This window comes from Crocodylus siamensis, chromosome 1, assembly GCF_052110815.1.
Source record: "Crocodylus siamensis isolate JL-2025a chromosome 1, ASM5211081v1, whole genome shotgun sequence".
Lineage (NCBI taxonomy): Eukaryota > Metazoa > Chordata > Crocodylia > Crocodylidae > Crocodylus > Crocodylus siamensis.
Window position 1 is genome coordinate 61,193,423 of NC_143395.1, and position 17,326 is coordinate 61,210,748.

At 43.5% G+C, this 17,326-nt stretch overlaps 1 protein-coding gene across 1 annotated transcript in view; it reads right to left on the bottom strand.

Moving 5' to 3' along the window:
• Positions 1-17,326, bottom strand: part of IMPG1 (interphotoreceptor matrix proteoglycan 1) — a 128,805-nt gene that overhangs the window by 69,899 nt on the left and 41,580 nt on the right. The window contains exons 6-7 of the mRNA XM_090059571.1: positions 15,836-15,903; positions 8,551-8,642 (exon numbers count right to left, since the gene is read on the bottom strand). Coding sequence (XP_089915697.1) covers positions 8,551-8,642; positions 15,836-15,903 — 160 coding nt within the window. The remainder of the gene's footprint in view (positions 1-8,550; positions 8,643-15,835; positions 15,904-17,326) is intronic.

A 17,326-nucleotide genomic window follows, 5' to 3' on the forward strand; every position in this document is an offset into this window, starting at 1 on the left:
GTTCAATATATTCATCAATGACATCAAAGACTGTATAGAGTGCACCCCCAGCAAGTTTGCAGGCGATACCAACTTGGGGGGAATAGTAGATATGCTAGATGGTAGAGTTAGGATTCAGAGAGACCTACGCATATTGAAGGATTGGACTAAATGAAATATCTTGAGGTTCAATAAGAACAAGTGCAAAGTCCTGCACTTAGGACGGAACAATCCAATGCATGGGTACAGACTGGGGGTTGACTGGCTAGGCAGCAGCTCTGCAGAAAAGGACCTGGGGGTTACAGTGGACAATAAGCTGAATATGAGACAACAGTATGCCTTTGTTGCTAAGAAGGCTAATGGCAGACTGGGCTGCATTGGTAGGATTGTTGTCAGCAGGTCAAGGGAAGTGATTATCCCCCTGTACTCAGCACTGGTTAGGTCACATCTGGAGTACTGTGCTCAGTTTTGGGCCCCGCACTACAGAAAGGATGTGAACAAATTGGAGAAAGTCCAGTGTGGGGACAGAAAAAATGGCTAGAGAGCTGGGGCACATGACTTCTGAGGAGAGGCTGAGGGAACTGGGCTTATCTAGGCTAGAGAAGAGAAGACTGGAAGTAGATTTAATAGCAGCCTTTAACTACCTGAGAGGTGGTTCCAAAGAAAATGGAGCTAGGCTGTTCTCTGCGGTGGGAGAAGGCAGAACAAGAAGCAAGGAAATTTAGGTTAGATATTGGGAAAAACTTTCTTACTAGGAGGATAGCAAAATATTGGAACAAGTTACCGAAAGAGTTGGTGGAAGCTCCATCCTTGGAGGTTTTTAAGACCTGACTAGACAAAGCCTTGGCTGGGATGTTCTAGTTGGGAACGTTCCTGCTTTGAGCAGGGAATTGGATTAGATGACCTCCTGAGGTCCCTTTCACCCCTAATTGTCTATGATTCTGTGTTGTAGTAAAAAATAGTTTTTACACACCAAGGTCTTCTTCAAAAACTTTGCTGCATTCCTGTAGGATGTCTTGAATGTTGTCCATTGCAATGCTATGCATTCCTTTTAACTTGGTGTCCAGTGGCTCAAGCCATTACTTAGTAAGCTGTCCTTGGCAATAAAAAAGGAAGAAGACCCCTTGATCCTCCCTGAAGTGGACATGGATTTAACGTTTTTCCTTTAAAGCAACTGTTTGTTTTTTGTAGTGGATAAGTCTTGCTTTGCAGGGAACAGTATTTTGAGCCCGTAACAATTCATGTATCTCTTCTAAAATTAAGGAAAACTTGGATCCTGACTCTAGCACCATGACATGTGGAACACCTTGGAATATCACTACAGGGTAGGTTGTCTTTCATAAGGGCAATGTTTCCACACCACTTAATAGAATGTTTTTCAAGTACAACAGCAGGCAGCAACAGAACACAAAATAACATCACCTCCTGGTAGGAGCGTGCACATATATATGCATACCACTTAGTGGGTGTGTCTATACAAGATATTTACTGCATAGTTGACTAATTAACTTACATAGTAAACATCTCAGTATCTACATATGTGTCCCTATTAGTGCACAGGAAACTAATAAACTATGAAATACAAGAACTCCACAGTAGGGTAGTATTTTCATGTGCAGCAGTGTATGTGTAGATGCTGAGCTGGCTGGCTGGGGCACAAGGGTGCTTCAGTGTGGGGGCTGCCTGCTGGCTAGCCCAATGCTGAAGCATCCTCATGCTCAAGCCAGCCCCTCTGCAGCACACTGCATCTGGTTGGAGCAGCTCCTGGCTGGTAGGCTGACCTTTCCTCCCCAGCCCCCTGCTATCCTGGACTGCTCTGACCCAACTCAATGTGCTGCAGTCCAAGCACATGTATAAATGGCATGCCTGGGAGCTTCTCTGGAGCAATAAACTGCGGAGCAATAAGCAGTTTATTGCTGCACATTAATGGCACATGTAGATGCACCCAGTATATAACAAGCAGAGGTTGCTGAACCGTATTGTGTTTTATGTTGATACTTTGCGTCAACCACTTACTAGCCCAAGCCATGTATACTGCTCCTCTTTATCTACATGTTACTTTGCAGCTTCAGACTGATTTCCATATTTGGGGTCAGGAGTGAATTTTATGGATCATGGGGAATTTTTCTTTCCTTTGTAGCAGGGGGTATGGCCCTCTGTTGGATATCTTGAGTGTATTTTAACAACCTTAGCAGCAGCAAGATGTTGGTGCCATGGTCCCCCTACTCTATCTGTGGCATATTAGGGTCTTATGTCTTGTGGTTGTCTTGGGGTTGACTGTATAGTTTTGCTAATGGGTTAGACCAGCATTTGTCGACCTGTCAGTCGCAAGAATATATGAAAGGGTTGTGAACAAATTAAAAAAATAGATCAACAAACTTTAAAATGGATGCTTCTTTAAAGGAGAAAAATGTGGGAAATCATGGCTTTCCCTTGCAGACTGCCAGAGTTCCAGCCTGCAAGGGGATGCTTGGAGCTCCCCATGACCTACACATCCCTCCCTGCCCACATACCCTGTGGGGGGCTGAGGCAGTGGGTTAGGAATGAGGGAATCTGGGTTGGGACTGGCCATCAATGTTTACAAATGGGCCTTGGAACAAAAAAGGTTGAGAACTGCTGAGTTAGGCAATGGGTTTGGATATGAATGACCCTGTCTCAGGCTGGAGGTTGGGCTACGTAGCCTCGGGAGGTCCCTTCCAGCCTTACTTTTCTATGATTCTGCATGCTGTGCTTTCTTTTCCTTGAGCAGAACCTTTCTAGGAATGGTTCTGCCTTTTCTGTGTTTGACGCTAACTACAGCCAGTAGAGATAGGAATCAGGATGCAGAAGGACTGGAAGTCAGAACCAGAAACTATGGGATTGCTGCTGGTGTCCTGGTAAAATTCCTGTGTTTTTTGGCCCATAATACCTGGCTAAGTTCTGACCAGGACAAGGAGGCAGGCTTGGTCTCATGCCCTGATGTGCAGCAGAGCTTCTGAGGTCAGGGTGGATTGCTTAGGGATTACATTTAGGGATTTGCAGTGTAAGGTTGGCAAGGGTGGGCTAGAGAGAAGCCATATGGTTGACCTTAATAGTAGTGAAAACATTGCTGACTTTTATGTATTAAGCACTTATTCAAAGCATCCTACTAGTGTTTATCATGGCATAAGACTATTCACAATCAGGTTATATAAATATAAATGAGAAAAAAAATTGGGTTTTAGTTATTATTTTAATTCATGTTGTGATTATTTAATAACATTTCTTTAAATACAGCACTTTATCAAATGGGAAAAGCATGATGGCCCCTAGAAAAAAGGAGGGAAAATACTTTGGGCATTTTCAGAAAGACCTGTGAGCTTATGTCCTATTTAATGGTGTTTGTTCATTCATTTTAAAACCACGAAGAGCCACTGTGATTACCTGGTCTGACCTGCTGCATAACACAAGCCATACAATTTTACCCTGCAATTCATGTATCATGTCTGATAACTTGTTGTTTATCTACAGTATGCAGATCAATGGGACTTAGCATTAAGTGCCTTAGGCCGATGTGGCTAACCTGTGGCATATGTCACAAGTGGCACAGGTAGTCTGTATGTGGCATACAGAAGACTGGGAGTGGGTAGGCAGTGCAGCAGCAAATTGGGCTGGGGGAAGAGAATGGGGAGTGGGGAAAGATATTGGAGTGGTAAACTTGGAGGGCACAGGGCTTAATTTATGGTACTCCTGCCAAAAATGTTGACCACCAATTGCCTAAGGACAGGATTTTAAAGGTATTTAAGTACTTAACTCCTTTAAAAAATCTGGTTCCAGTTCACTGAGGAAAGTAGGCTTTAAGTTTCAAACTTACTTGGATACTTTTGAAAAGGTTATCCCCACTGTTGAGTTAAAGATTTCAAATAGCAGAAAATCCACATCTCATTTGTCCAAATTGGTAATTTCCTAACTGATAGTGTAGCTTCAGCTCCTGTTAGCAACAAAGCTAAGTGCTGCATACAGACTGGATACTTTGAAAGATAAGCATCTCAGAAACCAGCATAAGAATTTCAAAGAGAAATTTCCAATCAAAGTCTGTTTCAAATTCTTCTTCAGAACTCCTGTTGTGGTCATGAATTCAACCCTATACCAGTTGCCAACCCATTTTGTTAAAGAATGAATGCAATACTAGATAACCTTTTCTGTGCCCCCTGCTGCTCTTTTTATTGTCTGTTAAAAATAGAAAGGGTGTGGACTTTTTTCTTTATTTTGGCACAATTCTGTTCTTATGGCTACTGCTTAACAAATACTACCCTTTTTACCTCACTCAGGGACACTAAGGGCACTATACATGTGCATCAAGGCTGCCCTGATGAGCTTTAATTACACCATGTTGGAGCAGACTCAATTAATCGAGTCTGCTGATGTGTGGTAATTACTGTGCTCCAGCAGACTCCAGTGTCATGTGTTCTGGTGCCCCCATGCTGAAAAATGCCAGTGGGGGTACTTTAACTAAAACTCATTTTGATGAGTGGGGATGCTGAAACACATGACGCTCCAGACACTTTAATTAGACCGGCTCTGAGATCCACTTTAATTAAAGTGCTCCCCCCACTCCTTGGCCTCCCAGAACACATGTATAAATTCTCTTAATTCTGCATGCAGTTTTGATTATATTAGTTGTAATGATTACATATGGGAACTACTTATACTGCATAAGCAAGAGGATAAGAGAGGAAATTAATCAAAAAGAAATTGGCCCAAAGGAACAGCAGGCTAATCTGCCTTAATCCCACAGACAGGTGGGTTTTCCTTTTCTAGCATCAACTGGGTTGGCACTAGGTTGCTGGAAAGAGCTGTCCCATGACTGACCACATGCACTTTGACAGTTTTTAAGAAGAAATAGGACAAGAAATTCATTTTGTGATGATAACAGAGAAGAAGAGCCAAAGAAACCATGCTATGTACAAATGAAGAGGAAAGATACCCATGTCAGTAGGTTCTGAAATGACTCTCTGAGTTATTGTGCAACTGTTGGTTAAGATTCCTGTTTCAGACAAGTGTATTGTATGCAGTCCGTATGGAAGCCTATACATTTTGGTGGCTTCTCGACAATGAGCGATGGATTCTGTGCCTTTCTACAGCACAGGTACCAGGTCCAAAACATACATGCTTCTTTTAGCTACTGCTATTGTTGTTGGAGTAGTAAGGAACCTGATACCATGGACTTGAGTCACTTTATTTTGAAATGTACTAGAGGCTCTGGATTATCAGAACCTGTTGTAACCCAACTCCAAAACTCCCCAATAAGTGTTAAGTGAATTAAGACTTCTTGGCTAGGGACAGAAGTTATACATACACTGGTTTAAGTGATCAGAAGCTTGTTTAAACCTGTAACAGAACATAAGGCCAGTGCACATAAACCAGTTTCAGAATGGCTGAAACTGGTTTAAGATGAACCTGATTGAATGTAGTGTCAGACTTAACTGATTTGGGGCAAACCAGTTTACGCAATGTCTGTCCCAGACCCCATCCTGGTCTAAGTTCAATCAGAGTCCCCCAGCATCCCAGATGCTTTGCAGCCCTGGGCTGGGCTGGGCTGTCTTCTGGAGTAGAGCAGGGTTGACTCCGCCCCTCTGCTTCCTAGCCAGAACCCTATCACTGCTCCAGCTAGCTGAGGGACTGCAGAGGCAGAGGTGAACCCCCACCCACACTGGCTGTTCAAGCAGGAATTCCCCCTCCTGCCTGTCTTTCATGATAGGGACCTGGCATCTGGCCATGCCCAGACTCTTCCCATGCTAGCTAATGCTGAGAGGTGTTTGTGTGGGTCTCCAATTTCACTAGAATAAAGGCAGACAGCTGGTGCAAATTCACCCTGCAGATAAGAAGAGCTTGAAACTAATGAGAGAGATGTTTTCTTTTGTAGGGCTTGATGGGATGATAAATTTTGTTCTGACAAGCCACCTGCTGGCTGCTGGCTGCAATCTGTCAGAGAAAGGTGTTAGAAATGACCTGGTTTGCAGACAGTATGAAGAAGCAGGGAGAAGGAGATTTGAAAAGCTCAGTATCCTCAACAGATGCAGGGTCTGGGAACACTCCCCACCCCTTGAGCAGCAAGTTGGGAAAAGCCTGGGATGGTGCATGCAGGGTGGGTGTTTACCTCACTCCCTAATCATAGCTTCCTGCTAGAGCCTGGCCACACCCCTCCTCAGCTCAGAACTATGGAAGGGAAGGGAGGGCTGCTCTAGCATCCCCCAGCTTCTACCTGAGCCACTGCAGACATGTACATACATTTCTGGAATGAAAAGGAAATGTCTATCTACCTCCAAATCAGTTGAAGCATTGCAGATTAACCTGCAAAGATTGAATCAATTCAGGTTCTGGCTTTTTGAATGTCTGCCCCTAGCCCTTTTGTCTACTTTGCCCTGGTGAATTACCAGACTGTTTCAATTGCAAGTTGATCCTGCATGTAAGTCAAGCCTGTGTTTTGAAGTTTAGTTTTAGGAAAAACAGTTTTTTCATAGTTTCATAGTTTGTATGGTCATAAGGGACCTGAGCAGATCATCAAGTCCAACCCCCTGCCATGGCAGGAAAGAGTACTGGGGTCAAACGACCCCGGCAAGGTGTTCATCTAGCCTCCTCTTAAAGAGCCCCAGGGTAGAAGCCAGCACCACTTCTCTTGGAAATTGGTTCCAGATCCTAGCCGCCCTGACTGTGAAACAGCGCCTCCTGATATCTAGCCTAAATCTACCCTCTGCCAGCTTGTGACCATTATTTCTTGTCACTCCTGGGAGTGCTTGGGGGAACAGAGACTCCCCCAATGCCTGCTGGTCCCCCCTGACTAGTTTGTAAACAGCTGCTAGATCCCCCCTCAGCCTTCTCTTGTGGAGGCTGAACAGGTTCAGGTCCCTCAGCCTCTCCTCGCAGGGCCTCCCCTGCTGCCCCCTGATCATGTGAGTGGCCCTCCATGGGACCCTCTCCATGTTGTCCACATCCCTCCTGAAGTGAGGCACCTAGAGCTGGATGTAGTACTCCAACTGTGGCCTGACCAGTGTCACATAGAGGGGGAGGATCACCTCCTTGGACCTGCTTGAGATGCATCTGCATGAGAAGGTATGGTTGGCCTTCCTGACCGTGTCCCCACACTGTTGGTCCACGTTCATTTTGGCATCAATAATGACTCCTGGAATACAAGTGACCAACTACAGATAAATATCTTGAACTACCTTTACAATACCCTTATGAAATCCTCTGGGAGACTCCTGTAGCCAAGGCCTGAATTAACCAGGTTTAAATGCAGTAAAAATACTGCAATAAAACTGCATTTAAAAAGATTTCTGACTTGGTATTTTTACTGGATGCACAAAAACATATCAAGTAATAAAATCAGTAATAGAGGGAACTTGATTATAGATTGACTCATGCATAAATTGAGTGAGGTTTTGCTTTCATTTTGGAGAAAAAAGTAAACTTGCATTCCAAACAATACAGTAAATATTATTGGTAATGCACAGATGAGAGAAATGATTAGTTGGAATGTTTCTGATTTCAATGCTATATTAGAAATGAAAAACCCAGAGGCCTAACAGGTAGTTCCTATGACCTGGGGGGCAGCAGTGCTGTTTGGGCCTATAATGATGGCAGCTACCATTCTTACATCCCCTCAACATTGGTGCTCATGCCTGGTGCCACACTTACCCACTAGTTATGTTATTGGAAAAGCCTGATCAGATGAGGGGTTTTTTTTTGAAAGCCAGTCATAGATTCGTTGCCAGAATGGGGCACGTGTATGTGAATTTTACCATTAGCAGGTAATGGAACTCTATTGTCCACTCTTTGAAGTTGATGGTGCTTTTTTGATCTGGAGAGACATCGGTGAAGATTTCTGTTTATCATTTGGCTGGGTAGATATGAAAAAGGGCTAGAAAGACTAGAAATATTCTACCTACTCTGTAGATGAGAGTTCAAAGAGTCAGTTTTCACTGCTTTTACATTAGTGGCTTTCAGCCTTTCCAGATAGAAGGCATCCCTCGCTAGACTCAAGGCACCCCTTGGAAATGCCAGCTCTTAATTTTCATTTGTTTTTTGATTAAGGAAAAATAATAGAACAATTTTTCTGTTGCAAACAACTCAGACCACAAACGGTCACAATTATTTTTATGCTGCAAATACCTATTTGAAATCTCTGGTTTTATCTTATAAATCATTCGTGCATATGTAGTGGTTTTAATATAGCATGGCTCCCTGAGGCACCCTGAAAGGATCTGAAGGTACTCCAGAATGCTGTGATTAAGAATCACTGTTCTACATTAAATAAGAGCAATACAATTATGTAATAAGCCTAAGACTCTTGGTTCAAGGAAAAAGAGGGAAAACTGCTTCAAGTCCATTATAATATCTGTATTTATCCATACCTGTGAGCACAAACATTGTTCGTGATTAGAATACAAAAGAGAGATACTAATATAACCCTTCATTCTTAACTGCAGTGAACAGAAGGAAGCACTAATGGCTTTGAACTGTAGAGTTCTGTAAGCCACTCTCTTTTTTCCCCCCCGATTTAAAAAATTAAAGGTGAATGAATATCTGGGTACGATAATAGCATGTCCTCACCTTTATAAGAGTCTTTGTGTCATTGACAACTTCATTGTGCAGTGTACCAATAGGAACGGATGCATAAGGAGGTGCAGATGTGATGAGGGCACCTGTTAGGGTTCAAAATGGAAAGTAAGTGAGAAAGGGACATTCATTAGGAAAAAGGCAAATAACTGTCACTCTTCTTTGTCACTTTGGCTGTCATTTGACAGGAGATATGATTCCTATGTAGTGTATGTATGAGTTGAGAAAGCCTAGGCTATAGTAGTATGAATTATTCTGTAACTGAAACTCGTTCTCTTATATGTAATGCATGGTTTTCGTTAGGAACAGAAGTCAGTGAGGTTGCATATGTTTAACTGAAAGTGGAATTTAGCCATGTGGATATGTAAGAACAGACTAGATACATTATATTCTGCTATATTTAATTAATGCTCAGTATAGCAAAGTGTATACTTGATTTTGCTTGTTTTAAATTTTGTTTCTATTATTTACATCTTTTATAGTATTGAAAGTAACAAAACAACCTTGAAAGATTCATAAATTTTCCAGCTGGAGACAACTGAATTTGGAAGCAAAGATACATAGTTGAAGTTGTATTTGATAAACTTCCATAATTTTTGTAGCAGTACAAATTATACTTGTTGGTCCATTGTACCAAGCTCTATTTTTTTCTGTTACAATTATACTCTATTGTGAGAAACTCTGCTTTGTTTTGTAATATTTCTTTACCATAGTATTGCATGTTGCAGTTTTCTTTTTTGTAATCTGGGAAATAATGGGTTAATTAGACCTGGGGGTCAAGGTGGAACTCTACACATGTTTCAGCTACTAGAAGAGGGGCTATCAAGAATACACTGCATTCATTTGTATATGAAGAAGCATTGGAGTATTATTGAATTCAGGCTCCAGCACCTAGCTGTCTCTGGCTGGAAGGAGTGGTATCAGAGAAGTCTCAGTGTGAGAGAGAGCCTTGAGGAAGGAACTTCCAGAGACACAAGGAGACTGAAACTATGGACAGTCATTCAGTTCCAGAGCTGCAAAGCCAGAAAGTGTTAAGAGGAAACTTGCAGGCATTCCAGCCCCTTGACTGAAGAGCAACTAAGATGGTCTCTCAGCCACAGGGCAATAGGAAGGCACTCCTTTGTTTCTCCTTCCCTAACATGGGTTGGAGGTAGCTGCAGGAAAGAGGCAACTTCTAGCCACCTGAGGTGATCCCTACTCTTCCTTCCTGTAGGTGAACTGGAGCTAAGCTTGCAGCCCCCACTGCTGACCTGGGAGGCAGCTGCTTTCCTCACCCCTAGCACTCCCACGCATTCTTGAGGATCCTTGTATAGGAAGTCTGGTGCTGTCCAAAGGGCTGGAGTTAGCCTTGGAGTTTGAACAGGCTTGGCATTGTTCAAAAGGCTGGCAGCAGGGTCTCCACAGGGCTCCCTGGAAGGGCCCCTTGCATGGGAAAAGGAAGAGCAGAAGTCTGTGGGATAGCGGGGGTTCTAGCGACCCCAAGGGAAGTAAACAGGTGTTATAGATGGCACTAGAAAACTTCGCTCTCTATTTTGGTTGCAAATGCTAACATTTTTGCAAAGTGTTGCTTTTCTTTTTCCAACCCCCTCCCTACCCCCAAAATATTAATGCCTGTACATAGCTTTCATACTTGGAAAAAGACATTTTTCCCTGCACAAATATAATACCTGTCCATGGCCTGAGTCTTGAGGGAAAAGGCAACCTAGCTTAGGAACTCTGCCTGGGATTTGGCCTCAGCATTGGGACACAAGGATTCTGCCTGCTATCTTGCTGTTAACTAATAAATGCTGTTCTATTTTAAAGGACCTATCTGTTTCACTGCATGCAACTTTGGATGCCCACTATCCCTTTAAAGAAGTAGGGTCTCTCTCTAGGAACTGAGCCAGAAAACACCTCACTGGATTTGCCATGGATAACCAGGTAGTGCACTCAGCCTGGTTTCTGAGTCCAAGAAACCTGGTCCTCACCCATTCTAGAAGCTATGCCTTGGCTGGCATCAAGGTAGTACTCAAAGGCTGCATCTACACAAAATGTTTACCATGCAGTAAACTAATTATCTGTATAGTAAACATCTTGGTGTCTATATATGTGCCCCTATCAGGCTGGACTAAACTAATTCACTGTGCAGGACAGTACTTGTAAATAGAAATACTATACATGTGTAGATGCTGTCTTGGCTAGCTGGGGCATGCAGGTGCTTCAGTATGGGGGCTGCCTGCCAATTAGCCCCACTCTGAAGCAGCTTTGTGCCCCAGCCAGCCCCTCTGCAGCACATTGAGACAGGGGGAGAAACCTTGGGCTGGCAGGCTGACTCCCTGGATGACCTGCCAGCAGGGACTGCTCTGATCTGGCTCAATATGCTGCACTCTTGGGTATGTGTGCAAATGGAAATAAACTCCCAGAACATAGCTAGACACTCAAATGAGCACCAACATCCTGAGATACTTGCATAGTGACAGAAAACCTGAGGCAACCAGAGGGAAACTCAGATGCCTTTGTGGGAACACTAGAAGTATGGGCGACAAACAGAAGGAACTGGCTCTCCTTCTGATAGATGAGGAATTTGACCTTATTGGGTTGACAGAGACCTGGTGGGATGACACGCCCGATTGGGTTGTGGATATCAATGGCTATAGGTTCTACAGGATGGATCACATTTGGAAGAAGGGAGGAGGGATGGCCCTCTATGTGAAAGAGCAGTACCCCTCCCTGCAGGTCAGGTTTGATAGTGGGAAGAGGTCCCTTGAGACCCTCTGGGTCAAGATATAAGGGGGTTCAGGAGAGGGTAACCTGATGGTGGGAGTCTACTACAGGCCTCCTTCCCAAGAAGAGGAGAATGATCAGGCATTTTCCAGGGAACAGGATGAGGCAGCCAGCACTAAAGACCTGATTGCCATGACTTCAGTTACCCTGACATGTGTTGGGGGATCATTTGGCCAGGTCCAGCAGGTCAGCCAATTTCTTGGCAATTATTGATGACTTATTCCTGTCACAGGTTGTCGAAGGACCGGCTAGGGGGGAAACCTTTCTGGACTTAGTGCTTACCAAAGGGGAGGATATGGTAGGCAACCTGAGGATTGGTGGTACTCTGGGTGACAGTGACCATGATGTGATTAAGTTCACCATCCACCAGAAAGCTAGGATTTCAATTAGTAGAACAGAGGTCCTAGATTTTAGAAGGGCAGACTTTGACAAACTCAGGAGTTCAGTTAGAAAGGCCCTCTGAGATGGCAACTGGAGGATTTGTGGGTTCAGAGGCAATGGTGCCTCCCCAAGGGAGAAATCCTCTCTGCTCAAAAAGAGGCCATTTCCATTAAATTAAAAAGTGGGAAAGGAGCCAAGAGACCCACTTGACTCAACAGGGATACTAGATAATGTTTGAAAAAAGAAAAAGGACAGATTTAGGCAATGGAAAAAAGGATCAGCAACCAGAGAAGAGTTCACTTATATAACCAGGGTCTGCAGGTATAAGATACGGAAAGCCAAAGCAGGCATGGAGATTAAGTTAGCATCCAAAATTAAGGACAACAAAATGTCTTTCTACAGGTACATGGGGAGCAAGAAGAAATTGAGCTCCACTGTGGGACCCCTACTGAATACAGAAGGGCAGCCCACAGTAGTTCTCCACAAAAAGGCAGAGCCCCAAAATGGGTACTTTACACCACTATTCCAGAAAGCTACCAAGAGCTGTCCACCTGTCCAGAGGCCCAGGGAATATGAGGAAGTCAACAGACAACATGAAATCAGCCCAACCAGGTGAGGGTCCTCTTAGAACAACTGGATGATTTTAAGTCCTCTGGGCCAGATGACTTACATCATAGAGTCCTAAAAGAACTGGCTGATTTTATTGCAGGGCCTTTGGTGAAGATATTTGAGAAGTTGTGGAACTTAGTAGTGGTCCCAGATGACTGGAAGGGGGCCACCGTAGTACCCATCTTTAAGAAAAGGAGAGGGGGGTGACCCTGCAAACTATAGACTGGTCAGTCTGACTTTGGTCCTAGGAAAAACTTTTAAAAAAATTGTTAAGGAGGCCATCAATCACAAACTGGTCACTGCCAAGGTATTAAGAAACAACCAGCATGGCTTTGTGGAGAGTAGGTCATGCTTAACAAACCTGGTGTCCTTTCATGGCCAGGTAACTACATGACCAGGCCACAACACCTGTCAGCTGTCAAGGAGAGCGGTGCAGGGGGAGTCTGGGTTCTGAGGCCCTGCATCTCTGGCTGCAGGCCAGCAACACTTGTAGGACTGTGTGTGTGTGTTCAGGAGTACCCTTCCTGGGGCTGGGGCCTCTGCACAACATGGTAGTGTGCCCCTGTGAGGTCTCCTCCTCCCCTACCACCTCGGCCTGGTCCACCACTGTAAACCATGTCAGGTCAAAATAACTTAGCTGGCTCAAGACCAATAGCACCAGCAGCATCAAAGGGTGGGAAAGGGGGATGTAGCAGTGCAGGTAAAAGTGCAGAGGTACCTGGGGAGTCAGATGTCTGGCAGGTCGCAGCGTACCAGAACTCCACTGTCTAATCTATATTGAGTCCATGAGTTTCCGTATCTAGGAGACTGATGAAGTGCAGTTCATAGGCCCAGCTGTGAAAAGTGGTTTGTAATTTGTTCCTTCTCAGGATCAGGCCTGAGAGACTGGAGGCAGAGTATTTTTTTGGTGAGGACTGCGCCCCCACAGGTAGTTGGGTTTTGTTGTCTTTGATAGATCTGACTCCCCAGGTACCTCTGCACTGTGCTGCTACATCCCCCTCCCCCGGCCTGTCCCTCACCCCATGACGCCTCCATTTCCATTTTCACTGACTGGCTTTCTTGCCTGCATTGCGGGCCAGGCCAGCCTCTGGCTTCTCTACTATTCCTTCCATCCAGGACCAGGAGACACACCAACTGCACACACTTCCTCAGCCCGACAAAGGGTTTTTCAACCTGAAAGCTTCCTAAGATATATTTTTCTAACTATTTTGTTTTCTTCATAATAAACATATAAACATAAAAACACAAGATAAGCCATCACAGCTTGACAGATGGCAGGTTTTGTGTTTTTCAGATCCTAGCAGGCCTGCAGGTTTCACCTCCCTGTGCCTTAACACACACACACTATTACCTATGTCATAAGTTTTTCTGGTCAGCAGTTTGAGGTGCAGTTTCCCAGAAACTCCTGTGCCTTTCTCCTTGAAACCTGGCAACCTTTGTGGCCTCAGCCTGTAATTTTCACCCCACTGTGGCTAACATACACACACAACATGAGTTTTGCCTGTCAGCAGCTTGAGGTGCAGTTTCCTGTAAATCCCTGTGCCTATCACCTTGAAACTTGGCAAGCTTCATGCCCTTAGCAGCAGCTACCACCCCTGTAAGTTTCATCCAAATCAGCCCAAAACAACAAAAGTTATAGATATTTCATTGATTCTCCATTATACCCTATGGCTGTATCTCCAAATCTCTCTGAATCTTTTCTGAAGTGATTCAGTCAAATCGAATCAGAAAGGCGATTTGAATCTCCAAATCAAATTGGCTAAATCAGAATCGAATAGTTGCCTATTCACACAGGCCTAGTAACTAACCAGCTGGATGAGGGACATGAGGTAGACATTATTTACCTAGACTTCAGTAAGACCTTTGACTCTGTCTCCTATGAAATTATCTCAATTAAACTGGAGGATACTGGTCTGCACCAGCTTATGGTAAGATGAGTGGATAACTGGCTTAGAGGCTGGTCTGAGAGAGTTGTAATAGATGGGACGGCCTCATCCTCAAGGGCTGTCTCCAGTGGTGTCCCACAGGGATTGGTCATTGGACCCTTGCTTTTTAACATATTTATTAATGACATAGGTGAAGGGGTGAAATGCTCTATGATTAAGTTTGCTGACAATACCAACCTATGGGGAAATGCAGGCACACCAGAGGATTGGGTAAGGATCCAGGGCAACCTATACAGACTGGTCCCATGGGCTGATCAGAATCAGATGAGGTTCAACAGGGAAAAGTGTCAGGTCCTTCATCTGGGTAGGAAGAACCTCCACCATAACTATAGTTTGTAGCCCGCTGCCAGACAACATCTGACCAGGACCTGGGGGTTCACCAGCAGGGAGAACAGAACTCTGGCGGGCACCAGCTGATGTGTTGCCAGCAGATCCAGAGAAGTGCTCCTTCCCCTCTATTTGGCATTGGTAAGGCCGCAACTGGAGTGCTGTGCCCAGTTTTGGGCACCACACTTCAAGAAGGATGCGGATAAGCTTGAGAGGGTACAGAGAAGGGCCACTTGCATGATCAGGAGCCTGGAGGAGAGACTTTGGGAACTAGGCTTGTTCAGTCTGAGTAAGAAGAAGCTGAAAGGTGATGTGATAGCCACATATAAGGATATCGGGGGGGAGCACCAAGATCTGAGGGAGCAACTCTTCAGGAGAGCATCCCTTGGGAGGACAAGGACCAACGGTCACAAACTAACAGAGGGAAGATTTAGATTGGACATATGGAAGAACTTCTTCTCTGTAAGGATAACTAGAACCTGGAATATACTCCCGGCAGAGGTGGTGCGGTCACCATCCTTGGAGGTGTTCAAGGAGAGGCTGGATAAGCACATCATTGAGCTAGTTTGAACTCATTAACCTCCTGTCTATAACAGGGGACCAGACTTGAAGATCTTCCAGGTCCTTTCTGGTCCACTGATTCTATGAAACTGCAGACTGTATTGCTCCGGAGTTTATTGCTTTTGGGCACACATTTGAATGGCACTCACAGAGACCACATTAAGGCTGGGGTTCAAAGGAAGAGCTAATTTTTTCAAGTTTTGTATATTACACTAGTTAACAGGGCTTCATATCATACCTCTTTAAAAAAAAATCCTGAATTAATATTCTGACATCAGTTTAACTTCCTTGCTAAACATTTGAAAATAAAGAATTATGCAGCTATTTTCTGTCTACTAATTTTGGTTAATAGCCCAAACTTTCTATTATGACAGAACTACAGTTACCACTGTACTATCCCGCTGGTGACAAATTAAACTAGAAAAGGTTAGTTTGTTAAAATGCACCCCAGGAATAAAAAATAATGTGGGAAGGTAAGTCTGAGTAGTAGATATGCTGTACAGTATAGAAATTCAAATGTGCCCTATATAAATTATTTTGCAAAAGCATTTTTTCTTGATTGTACCTCACCAAACAAACATTTCATACTTCTCTTGCACTTGCTAAATTAAATTGTTCTAAATTTCAGCAGTAATTGTTTCTAACAAATCTGTGCTAATGGGCAGGCAGAAAATAAGTAATTCTAATTTTACCTGTAGATAGAGAAGAAATGTCCTCAAGTTTTTTGCTACCTGTCTTCTCTGGAGATATTTCATCTTTCCTATCAATCAAGGAGACATGAATGATTTAGTGATCAACATGGATGTGGTATTATCATGAGCAGAAATGTAATGAAATTCTGTCTTTTATATAAAATGTAATTTTAAATTCAAGAAGTTTTTTAATATAATATTTCTATCATCTCCCTAAGCAAGGTGATGGAGCAATCAATTGTGTCTGGCAATTTATAGAAATATTTTTGTCTTGTTTTCATCCTAATAGTCCTCCTTTCATTAAAAAGTAATTGTGTGAGATATACACACACACCAATGAATTGTGCGACTGTCACAACTGTCATGAGCCAGCTATGAGATTTCATGAGTGTTACTATTCTATAACAATGATGTGGGAACCCACATAGAAGAAAATGTGATAATAATGTTCATGTACAAATGGTCAGGTTACATATTACGGCCTGTTTCTACTTCCATTAAAGCCCACGAAAATGTTGTCATTTAACTTAAGTTGGAGTAAACCGGGCCCTGAATAAGTAACTCCTGGTGAGAAGATCCTCTGAACCAAATATTCTCTCCCTCGCTGCACATCATCCTCAGATGAAGGATGGTGTAATCAGGTCTTCAGACTACTAATCTTTTAATTAAGGATCCACTGGATTCTTCTATATTACTTTCATTTTTCCTGGCTAATAAAAGGAAGTGGCCATCAGTTGCCAGTCTACATAACTGTAATTGATCTCCTTCAGACAAATAAGCCCAATACTTGACACCTCACAATTTAGATTCAAATCTGGAGCTAAACTTTGCAAGTCAGGTCAGTCTTTTCTACAAACAGAGAAATGGTACATCATATCTTTGCCCACCCTGTGTTAGGAACACAATGTCCAACTGAATCCAGCTCTGCCACATGTCTGTCTGAATCATTTCTACTGCTTCATAGCCATCTGTCAACATTGCATTATCAGTATTAAAAATACTTCCTGGTGACATGGAAGGGATTATTTGCACATCTGAACTGGATACATGAGTTCAATACAAGTTGCTCATTCTCCAACGTGGCAGAAAGTAATATCATTTCTGAAATAAGGCCCAACTTCGCAAAGATTTTTAGGTATCAAGCCCACATCATTGATTTCAATGGTAAGTTAGGTACCTAAATAGGATTTAGGTACCAAAAATACATTTGTGACTGTGGCCCTGAATGCCTCATTAAGTTTAGCTTAAAATTCCTTGTATTTTTTTCATCTGAGAAGGCTAGGTACAGGCATTCAAAAAGCCCAAGGCAGAATTGATCCAAGTCACACAGTTTGCTGTAAGTGGCATAATTTAAATCAGTAGCAAATAAATAAAACATCCTTGGGGTGTCCTGCCCTTGCGGGGGGGGGGAGGGGGTGTCAAATCTTAGATTGGGTTCTGCAATTTTTAAACCAGTCTTTGTGTGCTGAATTTCTGTTCTGTCATGGTTAT